Source organism: Trachurus japonicus, chromosome 18, assembly GCF_045865225.1.
Source record: "Trachurus japonicus isolate A0001 chromosome 18, Traja_1.0".
Lineage (NCBI taxonomy): Eukaryota > Metazoa > Chordata > Actinopteri > Carangiformes > Carangidae > Trachurus > Trachurus japonicus.
The window spans coordinates 13121791-13137934 of NC_140924.1; the positions used below are offsets into that span (position 1 = coordinate 13121791).

The window sequence follows — 16144 nt, forward strand, 5'->3', positions numbered from 1 at the left end:
AGCAAGCTAAACAGACTACAAAAGGACGTAAAATGTCTATTCATGTTATGTTTTGTTTTTCGACTGACAAAATTAACATTGACATGATCATGTAAATAAAGCTACTGATGCCCATGTCCACCAGGAGACACTGTGTCCAAATTAACATTAGTTATGAAATACCAAGTCACTATTAGTCAGATCTTCTCCAGTTTCATAATAATGTCACTTCTTCCTGTTTGATGTTTTGTCTACTCACCATTTAAGATTAAGATTTGCTTCGATTCTTGATGATTCAGTTTCAGATAAACACAAACATTTCATAATTTTGATTTTTGACACGTTATTTTGATGAATGATGTGATCTGATGAAGTTGATCATGTAAGAAGGGTAGGCGAAAATAAGCGAGAGCTTCAGCCTATTCCTTTTCGGTCGGCTCTTTTCTAGTTGAGTTGATTTTTGTTTTGTTTTGTTGGACTTTTAACTTTGAATGACCTGACCGAAATAAACACATTTTCATTCATTCATTCATATTTTAAACCATCCACAATGTTCTCAATTGTAAAAATAAAAGGATTTATTTTCTTTGCAAGTGCAAACATATTTTAGGCTTACATGTGCAAAACAGTTGGCAAGAGTAAAACAATATCAACATTTTAAACAAATAAAACTGACCCCAGATCAGTGTCATCAGTCCTCTTTTCAGTCACAGTCGTTGTCTCACCTGAGTCACCACAGTCCAGTAAATAACAATGAATCAACATAGATTGTTACTGTTTCACCAGAAATGAGACAGTGGTGACTAAAGATGGTTCATACTATACAACCTCTTCACTTAAAGTTGCATTTGTGTGCACATTGTAACAAAGCAGACATTTTACATCTCATACAGCCCCGACTGAACCACTTACTGTAAAACAATTAGCAAATGTAATATTTTGTGCAAATATAGCTAACTGCGAGAAAATGCAAATATCTTGGTATTGTATTAATCAATAATCAGACCTTTAAAAAATGAGATTATTTGGATATTGTCTTTTAAGTCCAGCTCAGATTCTCTACTTATATCTTTCATTTAAAAGCTACCTCTTTTTTAGAAACAGACAATCTCTGGTAAACATATGAAACTCTAATATATACAATATTTTTTTTAAAAAAGGTGCAAAGTCAAGTAAAAATGCTTTAGTTTCTGCGGCTTAATTTTCAGATTCAGCTGGAGAGGACACATTGTGACCAATCAGAGTCCAGAGGAAGCCTGAAAATACCCCTGAGTCTTTTTTATGGACATACTTTAATGTCTCCATCTAGTTTCAGATATACATCTAACGAGACGTCCACTTCCATACAGCATTAAACCTCATCATCATCATCATCATTATCCATCTTCACTGCTGAGCCGGCGATGTACTTCAGATATCCGTCCTCCTCTTCGTCCACATCCTCCACTCTGGCTGCAGCGACGGCCACCGGATGGGGCAGGTAGACGTTTTTCCCTCTCCCCCCTGAGTTTTCAGCCTGTGGCTCTGGACAGGCAGCAGCAGCACCACCACCAGCAGCAGCAGCAGCAGCAGCGGCAGCCACCTCCAGCCCCTGGTTGATGTAGCTGGCCTCCTGGCTGGCCTCCAGGGCCGGCAGCTCTGACAGAAAACCTTTCAGCTTCTCACCCAGCTCCTCAAAGCCAGGCCTCCGGTTGGGCTCCGTATTCCAGCAGCTCTGCATGACTTCATAACTGTGGGGTGAGACGGAGGCAGGGTTCAGTAATTATAAATGCTGCAGATATACAGAATTAGGACTAGAAAATCTGTCTGAAAACCTTTCATATTGATTTTGTATCAAACCTCTACAGGTGCCGAACAATAGCATACAAATAACCTTAAGAATCTAGGACTGGCCTCATATTTAAAGAGGAACTAAGCAGGATTTCTCCCGTGGTTATGCTACATTTTTACCTTAATTAAAAAGCTCCGGAGTAATTGTGATAGTTAACTACATGACTTGTGACTTGTTACGAGTGAGAACGGAGGCTCTCTGTCACCTGGCGTTTCATGGCTGAAAACCAACCTTGCAACATCAGTGTAGTTACTCGGTCGCCACCCCGGTGTCCTAGCTCTCGTCTCTGCACCCCGCGACACAAACGCGCTCCGTAACTCGTAATCTTTTGTTTATGACGGTTAAGACTACACAAATACACACGCCACAACATTGTACATATATGTTATGTAACGTTATCCGGTCGCTCCATTTATTGATTTTTCGCCGGCTTTGTTGTAAACAAATGCACATGAGCAAGAGGAGCATAACCAAAACAGCGGAAAAGCGAGCGGACTTGCATAGTTCCCCTTTAATAGCATCTTATATCAAAAGTTCCCTGATTTGACGGCACCGCCATTTGTCTGTTCAGGTTTAGAAATCTCCTCCAAGAGCTCTGGACTCACAGTTTTTCGTCGCAGTCCTCAGGCGGTTTAAGTCGAAATCCAGACCGCATGTGGTCCAGAAGCTCGTGGTTTTGGATTCCGGGGTAAGGAGTCCTCCCTCGGGACACGATCTCCCACATGGTCACACCGAATGACCACTAAGAGGATGCAAAATTATAGGTTAGGTAAATATTTAAACCAAGACATTTGTCTCATAAAACAAGGAGCCTGAACTCACCACGTCACTTTTGGTGGTGTACACGGACTCGGACAGGCTCTCCATGGCCATCCACTTGATTGGCACACGGATAGCCACTTTCTGACGGTAATAATTGCTGCTGTAGATGTTCTTAGACAGGCCAAAGTCAGCCACACACACCCTAAGGTCATCGCCCAGCCTGTGGATAATAAAGAAACAGTTTGAACAGTGCATTAGCATGATGAGCACAGGTACAGCTCGGCCACAGCCACTCAGCCTGTGTCACTGCTTCCTTTTAAGACTCAAAACCGTGGCTGAATACCAATAACTGAGGACAGAGACACAGTCAGAGAGGAACAAGGACGCCTTGATGTGCAGCAGCTCCTCCTGCTCTGATGGCTCTCTCCCCCTCAGTCTCGCCCTCTGGTGGACTCACATGCAGTTGCGTGCAGCCAAGTCCCTGTGCAGAAACCCCTTGGAGCTCAGGTAGGTCATCCCCGCGGCGATGTCGATCATGAAGCGCAGGAGACTCTGATGGGGAACAAACTGGAAGAGAGAGAGGAGAGAGAACAACGTGTCTTGTAGTTTATTCTGTATTTGTGAACATGTTATTGTGCAGCATGGTGTGAGGATCGTTTTGTTTGTGCTGCTACACCCTCTGGCCTCACAGTGATGCCACAACACTGGGAACTGAAAGTCGACAACTGAAGTTCCTAGAAATTGCTGCCAACACTACAAACATTCACGGTGCTGATCTCAGACATCTCTAACCAAGATCGATATCTCAGAACTCGTTGTTCCTTTGGAGGACCACATGGTTTAAAGTTCCTGTTACGCCTCAGCTTTGTCGGCCCCAAGGCAAGGGGCATAACAATGGATCTCCAACAACCACCGAAACACCCACACAAAGACACTTTAGGGAAGGAAAAGGTTTAAGAAAAAATAATAAGGGTGACACAATCAAGACAGGGCAAACAAAAACCAAGCTGAGAGGCAGCAAGCCCAGCACTGCCTTTGAGGGAGAAGCCATAACAGTTCTCATTGAGGCGCCTTCAACCAACCTCAACAACAGATCATCAGGGAGTTCTCCTCAAGCCCCAAGATCTGACTTACAGTAAGTTGGTAACTGCAGCTTTAAAGGGATAGTTCAACATTTTTGGCAAATTGGCCCATTGCCATAATCCATAATAGTCATAGCAGTAGGTTTGTTATCTTTGTTTGTCGGTGCAAGCTATTTTTAGAAATATTTGGATTCGCTACGGAGGCTCATGGGATTTCTTGGTTTCCCTCATCAAACTCATCAAATACACAATCCAACAACTCCAAAACGCTCTGGTGGACAAGTTGTGACCTGCACATTCACCACGCTATGAGATAATAACAGAACGTTATGAGATGGAGTTGTTTTCGAGGTAAATTCATGCAAAAACCGCTGATGTGCGTTCCCGTCAAGGGCAGTTTTTCGGCAAGCAGTCTCTGCGTTTACCTCTAAAACAACTCTGTCTGGTAAAGTTCTGTTATTATCTCATAGTGTGGTGAATGTGCAGGTCACAACTTGTCCACCAGAGCGTTTTGGAGTTGTTGGATTGTGTATTTGATGAGTTTGATGAGGGGAAACCAAGAAATCCTATGAGCCTCCATAGCGTAGCTCTGAGCAGCTCGCGGCTCTGCTCCGCCGTTCTAAAAATAGCTTGCACCTACAATTAAAGGTAACGAACCTACTGCTATGACTATAGGGATTATGGAAGTGGGCCAATTTGCCAAAATGTTGAACTGTCCCTTTAAGCAATATGATGTCATTACTGCTCACCATGAACAACAACATCTATACGCATGGTTGGAAAACCTGGCTAAGTCTGAGAAGTTGCAGGGCATTGATAACACCCTGGAAACTGAGATTGTCCAACCATCAGGGGAGAAGACTCACATCCTAATGGACCTCTGAGTCAATGTTACTTTATTTCCATCCCTTAGTATATATATATAGAGAGAGAGAGAGAGAGAAAGCAAAAAGAGGAGGTGCTGTAGTTTGTTTGATGACCATGTTTGGGCCATGTAACTGGAATCAAACTCAGCTGGTGCTTAGTGTTACAGTAAAACTATGAGGGAATGAATCAGTCCTCTGTAATATCACTATTGTAGTGTGTATCTGTGTATGTAAGCATGTGCAGTAACAGGTTGTACATGGGTGTGCTGACTGTATCTCACCATAGGAATATCACCATAGCGTGTAGCAATGAGGAAGCGGCGTAGGTCTCCATGTTTCATGTAGGGCAGGACGACCAGGGGGACGGGCAGAGGAGAGTCCTGCTCCCTCTGAAGAGTGACCCCTGCAGCAGGACAAACACAAACTCATGTCCAAAAAGCTCTGCTGCATTGGAAAAAGTTTGCAGGTACAATAAGGAAAGGTCCTCAAGAAGCAGATACAAACTTACTGTAATCTGATTTAAGTTTGCACACTTGTTAGCGGTATAACTTCAAAGGACTACTGATGTTGTTTGGGGTATGCTTCCAGAAACTATGGTTCATGTCGTCCTTCTTGAATAAAGAGTCTCAATTTCTCTGCCAAGCTATTTCCTAACCCTCCTAACCTTTGAACAGATAGATAGATAGATAGATAGATAGATAGATAGATAGATAGATAGATAGATAGATAGATAGATAGATAGATAGATAGATAGATAGATAGATAGATAGATAGATAGATAGATAGATAGAACATACCGAGAAGTCTGACCACATTTTCATGGTCAAAGTTCTTCATGATATCGGCCTCAGTCAAGAACTCGTGCAAGTCTTCCTCACGATGGAGTCCAACTGGGTGCAGATGGCAGAGAAAAATTACAAACAAAGGTAAAAAAGAAAAAAAAAAAAAAAAGCCAAATACTGATACACAGTGTGCACTTTCAGTTTCATTTTGTGCCAACCTCTCATTGTTTTCACAGCGACTTTGATGTCCAATCCTTCCTCCGGTGTAAAAACCCCCTCATAGACTGAGCCAAACTCTCCTGGAGAACAGGAAAAAAAACAGTTCACAGTTATTTTCACTGGCATACTGTATTTATCATTAGAAAAATATCCACTCAATCATTATTTCTATTTCTGATGAAAGTTTGGGACTTTCTAGTTTCTACTGAGGTGGTGATTATGGTGGTTGTTGTGCAGTTGGTTTGGTTTATCAATGTTCATAACAAGTGAACTGACCTTTGCCGAGCTCCTTGCCCAGAGTCAGTTGGTTTCTCTCCACCAGGACTTCCTTCAAACTGGACAGCAGCCGGTCACTGATCCCCTCCAACATCTGGGCCACTCCCTCCTCAACTGAAGCATACATCAAAAGACTTGTTTGGTAAATAAATATCTTCCTAATATGACAGGAAGATGCAGAGAGAAAAGATCAACATCTAATCTAAGCTGACCAAATGAAAAAAGTAGCTCCTGTAGCTTTGGTAAAACTCAAGGCTAAACTCATTTGGCATTAGATAGTCAACTGTAGACTAAATAAAACATTTTTTTTTTAACTTAAAGGGATAGTTCACCCAAAATTCAAATTTCACTCATTATCTATTCACCCTCATGTCAACTAAGGGCTGGGAGAAGTTTCAGAGTCATCCGTGGCTTCTCTGAGTTACAGCGGGGCTCCGTGCAGCACTGCATGTCCATATGAGGGTTGCGAACGGACACCACTTCTCTTCGTCCAAAAGGAGTGTATTTTCGTCTGTAAAGTGGGGTTGTATGATGCCCCAACAAATAGCCCCTTTAATAAGTATATTTTAATGTTTGCAGTAGAAGATGTCTCAGTACACTGCTCTTCCTGTGTCAGTGACACTGACCGGCGGAACAATAGCTCATGTCGGGCTTCAATACAAACATTACAGAGCTGTGTGGAGGTATTTGGATGGTGTATTGGGAAAATACACTCTTTTTTGGTGTGTCTTTTTGGACGAAGAAAAGTGAGCACCATTCACAACCATTATATGGACAAATTCTGCTGCGCGGACCCCCCCGTAACTCAGAGAAGCCACGGAGGACTCTGAAAATTCTCCCAGCCCTTAGTCGACATGAGAGTGAGTAGATAATGAGTGAAATTTTAATTTTGGGTGAACTATCCCTTTAATAAATAATAGCTTATTGGATTAAACATTAAAGCCTCAATGTGAGACATGGACACCACTGTTGTCCCTTTGATATATTAATGTATATCTTTAATATAGGGTCATATATTACATTTCTGCACGGAGGACTCTGAAACTTCTCCCAGCCAAGAAAATAGGCCGTTTCTTTGGGTCTGTTCAAAACACTGGGGTCCATTTGTAGATACATACAACCCCAGAGTCTTTACCAACATCATGATGGCTCGTTTTAAGGTCTGATCACAGTAATGACCCGTAACTACGACACTTACCGTTGTCCTGCTGCACTACGGCCACTGGACGTCGGTAGGAAATTTCAGGATTTACTGGGAGAAGCTCCACAAAGTCTGGTTGCAACCTGCAGGGAAATCAATATTATTGAAAGTAGGATTGTCATCATTTTTTCACCACACATGAGAAAACATAATTTTGTTTAGTCTCTCATCATTAGAAAATGTTTATATATAAAATCCAGTTGTAAAAGACCTTTTGCAAAAAAAATGATGACAAGATGAAGGAAGAAGTAAACGATGGAGGCTGAGAAACAGAAGATGTTTTACCGGAGTTTAGTGTAGTTTCGGCGCAGCAGGCACACGGCCATGGGGATGACGGCCGTAAGCAGCAGAACACCAAATAAAACACCGACTGTGACCCACATGGGGAGACGTTTCTGCTGCTGAGGAGCTGCAGTTCCCTGCTTCGAGATGTTGTTGGTGGCTGGAGTCACTGTGATAAACACAGGAGGTTCTCTCCCTGGAAGAAACAAGTGATTCATGTGGCTCAGAAATCAAATGTTTTTCTCCAGCTTTGTCATTTAACCCCTTAACACCAACTTGCCCACCAGGTCTGGCAGGACCCACAGGCCAGTGGGTGTTCAGGGATTAAAGGGATAGTTCACCCAAAATTGAAATTTCACTCATTATCTCACCCTCATGTGGACTAAGGGCTGGGAGAAGTATCAGAGTTATTCGTACCTTCTCTGAGTTACAGGGGGTCTCGGCGTAGCAGTGCATGTCCATATAACGGTTGTAAATGGATACAAACTGTCTTTGTAACAAAAAGACACACCAAAAAACATCCAAATACCTCCATGCTGCTCGTATGTAATGTCCGTCTTGTATTGAAGCCCCGAAATGCGAAATTGTTCCAAAAAAAATTAAATAAGTCTATATTTCAAGCTTGTTTTGTAGCGGAAGCTCCTCTTCCCGGTTCGTCAAATTTGGACAAACCGGAAAGAGGATGGACCCTGGTTCGTCCAAATTGGACGAACCAAATTTGGAACAATTTCGCATTTTGGGGCTTCAATACAAGACGGACATTACATACGAGCAGCATGGAGGTATTTGGATGTTTTTTGGTGTGTCTTTTTGTTACGAAAACAGTTGGTATCCATTTGCAACCGTTGTATGGACATGCACTGCTACGCCGAGACCCCCTGTAACTCAGAGAAGCCACGGAGGACTCTGAAACTTCTCCCAGCCCTTAGTCGACATGAGGGTGAGTAGATAATGAGTGCAATCTGAATTTTGGGTGAACTATCCTTTTAACACCAATTTGCCCACCCAGGGTCTGGCAGGACCCACAGGCCATTGGCTGTTCAGGGATTAAAGGACAGTCTTCCCCAGTCCAATATGGTGTGGAGTGGACGTTAGCTGACATTTTGGTGCACGAGGTCACCCATCTGTTTCTCAAAAAGGCCAAACCCTTAATTATACACAATTCAAACCCTCAATAAAAATGTAAACAAGTGAGTTATATAGATAGGACAAGTAGTAGCAGTGTAAAAATTAACCCCGATCAGGCTTACATACATCTGTGAATGGTCACAGTGGCGGTGGATGCCGGTGGCGCCCCGTGCAGGCTGGATATATCGTTCAGGGCTTGAACCGACAGCCTGTAGCCACAGTGCGGGTCCACGCCCGTGATGCTGACCGAGGTGTTGGTAAACCCCAACGCACCGGGAACGACCATCATGCCGTCTGCACACGGTTTCCATGGACCGCCGGCCTGCACTTCCTTCTCACACTTGACCCGATACGTCACTTCCTGTCGGCCGCCCCGGTCCAGAGGGGGATCCCACGTCAGAGTCAGCACCGAGTCGTTGTGGTGGTGGGCGGTGAGGTTCACAGGAGCAGACGGCGGCTCTGGGTCAAGACGGGGAAGAAACATCAATAAACCTATACAGAAATGTAATATATGACCCTATATTAAAGATATACATTAATATATCAAAGGGACAACAAGTGGTGTCCATTGCTCACATTGAGGCTTTAATGTTTAATCCAATAAGCTATTATTTATTAAAGGGATAGTTCACCCAAAATTCAAATTTCACTCATTATCTACTCACCCTCATGTCGACTAAAAGCTGTGAGAATTTTCAGAGTCCTCCCTGCCTTCTCTGAGTTACAGGGGGGTCCGCGCAGCAGTATTTGTCCATATAATGGTTGTGAATGGTGCTCACTTTTCTTCGTCCAAAAAGACACACCAAAAAACATCCAAATACCTCCATACTGCTCGTCTGTGATGTCCCTCTTGTATTGAAGCCCCGACATGAGAAATTGTTCTGCCGGTCAGAGGAAGAGCAGTGAACTGAGACACTGGGAGCTTCCGCTACAAACAAGCTTAAAATATAGACTTATTTCATTTTTTTCGGAACAATTTCTCATGTCGGGGCTTCAATACAAGAGGGACATTACAGACGAGCAGTATGGAGGTATTTGGATGTTTTTTGGTGTGTCTTTTTGGACGAAGAAAAGGTGGTATCCATTCACAACCATTATATGGACAAATACTGCTGCGCCGAGACCCCCCGTAACTCAGAGAAGGCACAGAGGACTCTGAAACTTCTCCCAGCCCTTAGTCGACATGAGGGCAAGTAGATAATGAGAGAAATTTGAATTTTGGGTGAACTATCCCTTTAAACTAGTGGGATGACACTCGTTGATTCCCAGTAAACCCAGTCGGTGTCTCTTACTGGTGCAGTCGTGGTCGTCGGGTTCAGTCGGCAGGCGGCTGAAGCCTTGCAGACAGTCGCACCTCTCCGACCCCTCGCCGCGTGTCCTGGTGTTCGCCGGGCACAGTCGGCATCCTGCGCTGTCATTGGCCGGCTTGTAGTGGCCCATCCTACAGGCTGGTGGTGAAAGAGAGAGAAGTTTGTGCTGGGAACGGATCACAGATCATTTAAAGATTATAGGGTGAAGATACAGGAAAAACACAAACATACTAACATACATGGAAATCTACAATACAGGTTTCATATTATTATTACACATATGACATATATGTTTTTACTATATATTCAATGTATGCACATATCATTGTGTAACGGCTGCAGCATTGCATCATTGTCTGTGACTGTTTTGCACAACATTCAGTTTTTTCACATCCGTTTCCTGTTTATATGTCTTTTATGTGTATGCTGTGGAGTGCTTTGACTGTTTTATGCTTTGTTGTCTTGGAGAGGCCGAAGACAAATTTCCACTACGGTGGACAATAAAGTCTTTCTAATCTAATCTAATCTAATCTAGAGTTCTAGTACAACTGGGATCCAGAAACTGATCCCAGACTTCAGATCCTGATCCAATCAATATCCAAAATAAAATTTAAAAAGAAGCCACTATGTCACTTGTTCCACTGGCTTTGACACTGACACGGAACTGTGGGCGACATCTGTGCTGAGCAATGCAGGAAACATCACAAAATAACATAAAAGGAAGGAAACGGATAATGGAAAAGAAGAAGTGAAAGTCGTGGCTCATTGTGTACTGGAGAAGACGCTATTCTGGTCTTCTAAGAACTACAATGGCCACTGAGACAGACACCGCCAGTCGTTGATTGACGACCCGTTCAGTTTCAGTGTTGCTGCTACAGCTGTTAAATAAAAACATGACTAAAAGGATATTAAATTATAGCCAAAACCCTTATTTTAAAGGTTCAATTTGAATATGGATTGTTAAAAGTTAATAAAGTGGAATGAAATTTATATAAAACAGTTTTTCCACTACTACATTAAGTCAAAAAAGATCAAAGAAATGTATTTAAATATATTATAATGACTGATTTGTTTTGCTCATCTGAAGGTCACATGGTGAGATTTATAAAAACACGCACTATTGTTGTGAAATTGAACCCTACAGAAATGATCAGTTTTGAAACTGTGCAGCTTTATGCAACTTTATGATGTCACAGTGAAGTTGACCTTTGACCTTTTGGACATAATATAGGTATTTAAAGCAGAAGTAAGCAATCCGGTCGTTTTGGCTAACTTCCTGTCAGCAGATGGAGTTAGCAGTCCCCGCCCTCGTCCCTACGTCACCACATTCACGCGCATCCCTTGGCTGCACACACAGAGAGGACTGCCCCTTTACGCCGTTCTCTCTCCTCATTGGATAAAGGTTGTAGGATACAAGGAAAGTTTTCTCCTCGGCTTACAGCAGAGCAGAGTGACTGACAGACCCGTGTTTCAGACCAAACACTCTTTAAAAGTGATTGCCGTCGGAAGATATAACTATTTAACATTTATATTACTGTAACACAAATATTTCGCTTACTTCTGCTTTAAAGATTAAAATTAGATTTATCGTCACAAAGATAAACGTCAATAAAAGTGTGATATGAAAGATTAAAGCAGAAGTGAGCAGAATATTTGTGTTAATATAAGTCTTAAATAGTTATATCTTCCGACGGCAATCACTTATATAGAGTGTTTGGTCTGAAACACGGGTCTGTCAGTCACTCTGCTCTGCTGTAAGCCGAGGAGAAAACTTTCCTTGTATCCTACAACCTTTATCCAATGAGGAGAGAGAACGGCATAAAGGGGCGGTCCTCTCTGTGTGTGCAGCCAAGGGATGCGCGTGAATGTGGTGATGTAGGGACGAGGACCAATAGATCCATGACGAGGGCGGGGACTGCTAACTCCATCTGCTGACAGGAAGTTAGCCAAAACGACCGGATCGCTTACTTCTGCTTTAATTGAATATGTAATAACTAATAACTGGTCCATACCTTGACAGGTGTCACCCACGACGTCATGTCCGGGCCGACAGGTGCAGCCCCCCTGCAGCGGCCCCCACTCCCCATCCATGGTGCACTCTCTGCGAGGTGGAGAAACCTCCACAGCTCCCGTCACACAGGAGCCGACCCGGGGGCCCGACCCGGCCCCCGCACTCCCAAACGAGACCAGGTGACCGACCACGTTAGGACACTTCCTGTAGTACACTCTGAGGGAGCTCACTAGCACACACCTCCCTGAGTAGGAGAGGGCGAGCTGGAAGCCCCCGTGCCTGAAGGGGCCGAGGCTCAGGGCCCGGCTGACGTTCAGGTAGGGGGTCATCTGGTCGGGCGTCGGGTCGGGGAACGGCTTGGACGTCTGCAGCTCCTCCACGTCGTCCCCCTCCTGAAACTTTGAGAAGGGTGCGTTCGTGTCGTAGAGGTGAACTCGCAGTGGGTGGAGCTCGCCGGACGGCTCTTCTTCTTCCTGGGCAAACGTGACGTCCATCAGCAGATGGTGAACGTCATCCAGCTCCGTCCATGGGCTCAAAAAACTTCTCATTGCTTTTTTTCTACAAGCTTGAAACACAGGTATCGCATCCTTTGTCCCGAATTTAATGTTGACCTTATTCCACTGGAGAGAGAGACATGTCATTATAAATCTTACAGCATATAATATAATATAATATAATATAATATAATATAATATAATATAATAGCTGCTTTGTTCGCTTAATATTACAATAATATTAATATTGTCATCATGATTTTCATTTTTGACACTTCCTCTTCATTTTCATTTCACTTACATAATATAATATAATATAATATAATATAATATAATGTAATATAATATAATATAATATAATATAATATAATATAATATGTATCTTCTATAACATGACCCTGGTATATCTGCTTTGTTCGCTTAATATTACAATAATATTAATATTGCCATCATGATTTTTATTTTGACTTTGTTGACACTTCCTCTTCATTTTCATTCACTCATATTAATATAATATAACATAATAAAATATAATATAATATAATATAATATGGATCTTCTAACATGACCCAGGTATACCGGCTTTGTTCGCTTAATATTAGAATAATATCAATATTGTCATCATGATTTTTATTTTGACTTTGGTGACACTTCCTCTTAATTTTAATTTCACTTATATAATATAATATAACAGAATGATTTATTTAAGTTTTTATCATAAAATACAGACTTACTTCTTTGCGTGGGGAAGACGTCCATGCCTCTGGTCTCTGGTCCGACCTTAAAATCTCCACTAAACAGAGGAGATAAGATAAAGTCAGAGTTACAGTCACTCTGCTGAGTCATCTGAAACACCATGGACTTCCTGTTCCAGATGTTTTTCTCTGTCTCAGACTGAACATTGACACAGTCATAAACACATTCAGAGTGAAATTTAGATCTAAGTTGATTTAAAATGAAAGCACGAAGCAGCTCCTCATTCCACACGTATTCCCAAACGCCTTCATCTATCATGTCTTCATCAGGGCGGCATCTTGGGTCGTTTCCTCTTTCTTATGAAACAGGAAGTAGGCTAATTATCACCACCCTGACAATGTTCACCAAAAAGTAAATATTTACACGTTTTTACCAAAAGCTGAGCTTGTGGTTGAGAACAAAAATATGTCTGCTATTGGTGGTAACCAGTGATTTACATGTATGTTTTCCTTTTCACTCTCTATTCTTGCAATAGAAAGTGTTAAATCTGAATTAGTTTGAATTGCACATGGAGTCCCACAAGGCTCAGTCTCGGTAACTCTTATTTACTCTTTATTTAACAGATTTATTTATTATCACATCTATTCATCCACTGGATAAATGGATCATTTTACAAAATGTTTGATATATCTTTTTTGCTTCCCATGTCTTTTATATACAGTATAATATTATATGTACTGTATATATGTCAGTGGACTTTGGTATGCATTTATACCCACATAGGTATAGCCTATACTGTATGTACAATATTAACATATAACATATCTACATATGAGCAAACTACATTTGTACTGGAAAAATCTATAGGATACACACACACATACGTATATTTATATATACTGTATGTATTATGCTGCGTTCACATGGAATCCGACAGATTGCAGCAACGGTCTGTTATACTTTACGACGGTCATTATACAAAAATAACGGACCGTAGAACGCAGCGATGGACCAATCAGGGATCATATATCACATACTTTTTTATTTCTATACATAAATGTTACTTACAATATAAAATTGTTGCAATTTCTAATCAGTCTCACTTAAATTTACTACTTATATGACATACCTGTTTTTATTTTTATGTTCACATATAGACTATCATATATGAAAATACAATCTGTGTATAATATTATATTTGTCTATGGGGAACAACAATAGACTTTTAAAACTAGTTCCTTTGGTCATTGTGGGTGTTTTGTCTCTAACTTCTGTTTTTACTCAATTTACTTGATTTTGTTGTTACAGTATTTATTAATTGTACTAACAATGCTGTAGCGCCACATTATGTAATACAATAAATAATGTAATAATAAATAATGTAATACATTTTACCTCATGTAATAGTTTTGTTTACTTCAGTTTATTTCAGTCTTTGGTTTGACATATAGTGGCATTTTGAAATAATCTGCCTCATTTCATTTCATAATAAAATGATTGAACGCAATATGTAATAAACTTTGCTATATTTTGTAACAAGTTGTTAAATATTGCATCAGTTATGGCAAAATGAGGGTGTTGGACATTTTTTATGAAGAAAATTTAATAATTTGGTGCATTACATAATAAACCACCAAAATGGATGTCTTAATTAGAAAAATCATTATACCAACAGAACTTTGACTTTGAGCATACCAGCATGAATCGTAAATAACGATTAACTTAAAAAAAACTAATAGGATACGTGCCACACCTGCAACTTACTACAATATACATATTGTGATCAAGAATTTTATTACGAAATGTGGCAGATTATTACAAAAAAAATGTCAAACCAAAGACCGAAATAAACTAACCTAAACTATTACATGAGGTGAAAATGTATTACATTATTGCAAAATGTGGCGCTACAAGAGCATAATTTACATTCTGCATTTAAATTTTGCTTTTCCACATTATTGATTGATGATTTATGATTTTCAATTAAAAAATATAATTGAATAATGACATTGTCATTTGGGTAAACATGAGCTGTGTGGTTTCACTGTGATGGTTCTGACTTTTCCCACAATGTTTTTCATTTTGAGGTTGTGTTACATTAGCTCATCACAGTTGTTTTTTGCTTTCTAGTTGCATTTTAACATTTTATCAGCACATTCTTTCAACGTGACTGGGCTCACTGGGCTGGACCTCCGAGGGCAGGTTCAGCTAGGAAGCACAGTTACTGTACACACATAATATACATATTCAGACTTTTTATCACTGAATTAGAACCACAGTGAGTTGTCCCATAGTTTCCTGAGCCACTTCCTGTTAACCGCTGGAATGCGCCTCAGAGTTTAGAAACACTGTTTAACAAAAAAAACAACAAATTTGTTTTGTTTTTCACCCATCCTGACATTAAAACACCTGAACACTTACCTTCTTCTGCCTGAGTTTCCCACATCCACAGTAGGATCAGAGATGTCCAGATGATCCACAGTTGACCGGTCCACGCAGCCATGGTTCAGAGCAGCTGGGTCATAATTTACTGCTGCTGCTGCTGCTGCTGCCTACATCTGAGCTGTCACTCAGCTGTCTGGGTTTTCAGGAACGTCGTCATGAAAGTTGTGAAATGAGCCTCCTCCTCTGGAAAACACGCCCCCACCCACACCCTCCAGACCTTCAGACCCAGAGATCTTTGTGCTGCTGTTACAATCAACTACTGTAACAACGTCTTCGTCCCCTGGAAGTTACATTCCTATTTAATGATACATACCCATGTTTGGGTATTTGGTTCTTATCTGTGTATCATGTTTATATATTGTAAAATTGCGATAAAGGGTCTTGTTATTATTTGCCAATTGAGTTTTTTTTTTTTCTTCAATATTTTATTCCTTCGGCGCCTTTTCTATTGATTTTGATTGTTCAAATGGAGTACAAATATCGAACAGGTTGTGTGAAGAATTCAAACAATGTCCAAATACAAAACAATTCAAATTAAAATATAAAGAGCATGTTTTTTATAAGATACAGAGATCGAAAAGACACTAGGTGATACATGGTGCTGCTACTATTATTGTTGACATTTCATTTTATTTTATTTTTCTTCTTTTATGTCTCACTGTGACTATGTGTTTGTGCTTATATATGTATGTGTGTATGTGTATATGTATATATATATATATATATATAGATATAGAGATAGATAGATAGATAGATAGATAGATAGATAGATAGATAGAT

At 40.9% G+C, this 16144-nt stretch overlaps 1 protein-coding gene across 1 annotated transcript; it reads right to left on the reverse strand.

The window, feature by feature from the left end:
- Window positions 1–562: 562 nt before the first annotated feature.
- LOC146968844 (tyrosine-protein kinase receptor TYRO3) lies at window positions 563–15489 on the reverse strand. The gene is made up of 15 exons (XM_085806312.1): window positions 15341–15489; window positions 12958–13016; window positions 11731–12349; window positions 9701–9856; window positions 8535–8867; window positions 7284–7476; window positions 6996–7081; window positions 5798–5911; window positions 5521–5601; window positions 5318–5410; window positions 4802–4923; window positions 3030–3139; window positions 2633–2792; window positions 2416–2552; window positions 563–1709 (listed from the first exon to the last, which is right to left on the reverse strand). Exons 1-15 carry the CDS (start codon window positions 15420–15422, stop codon window positions 1331–1333), a joined length of 2724 nt encoding a protein of 907 aa, XP_085662438.1. The 5' UTR covers window positions 15423–15489; the 3' UTR covers window positions 563–1330.
- Between the last annotated feature and the right edge of the window lie 655 nt (window positions 15490–16144).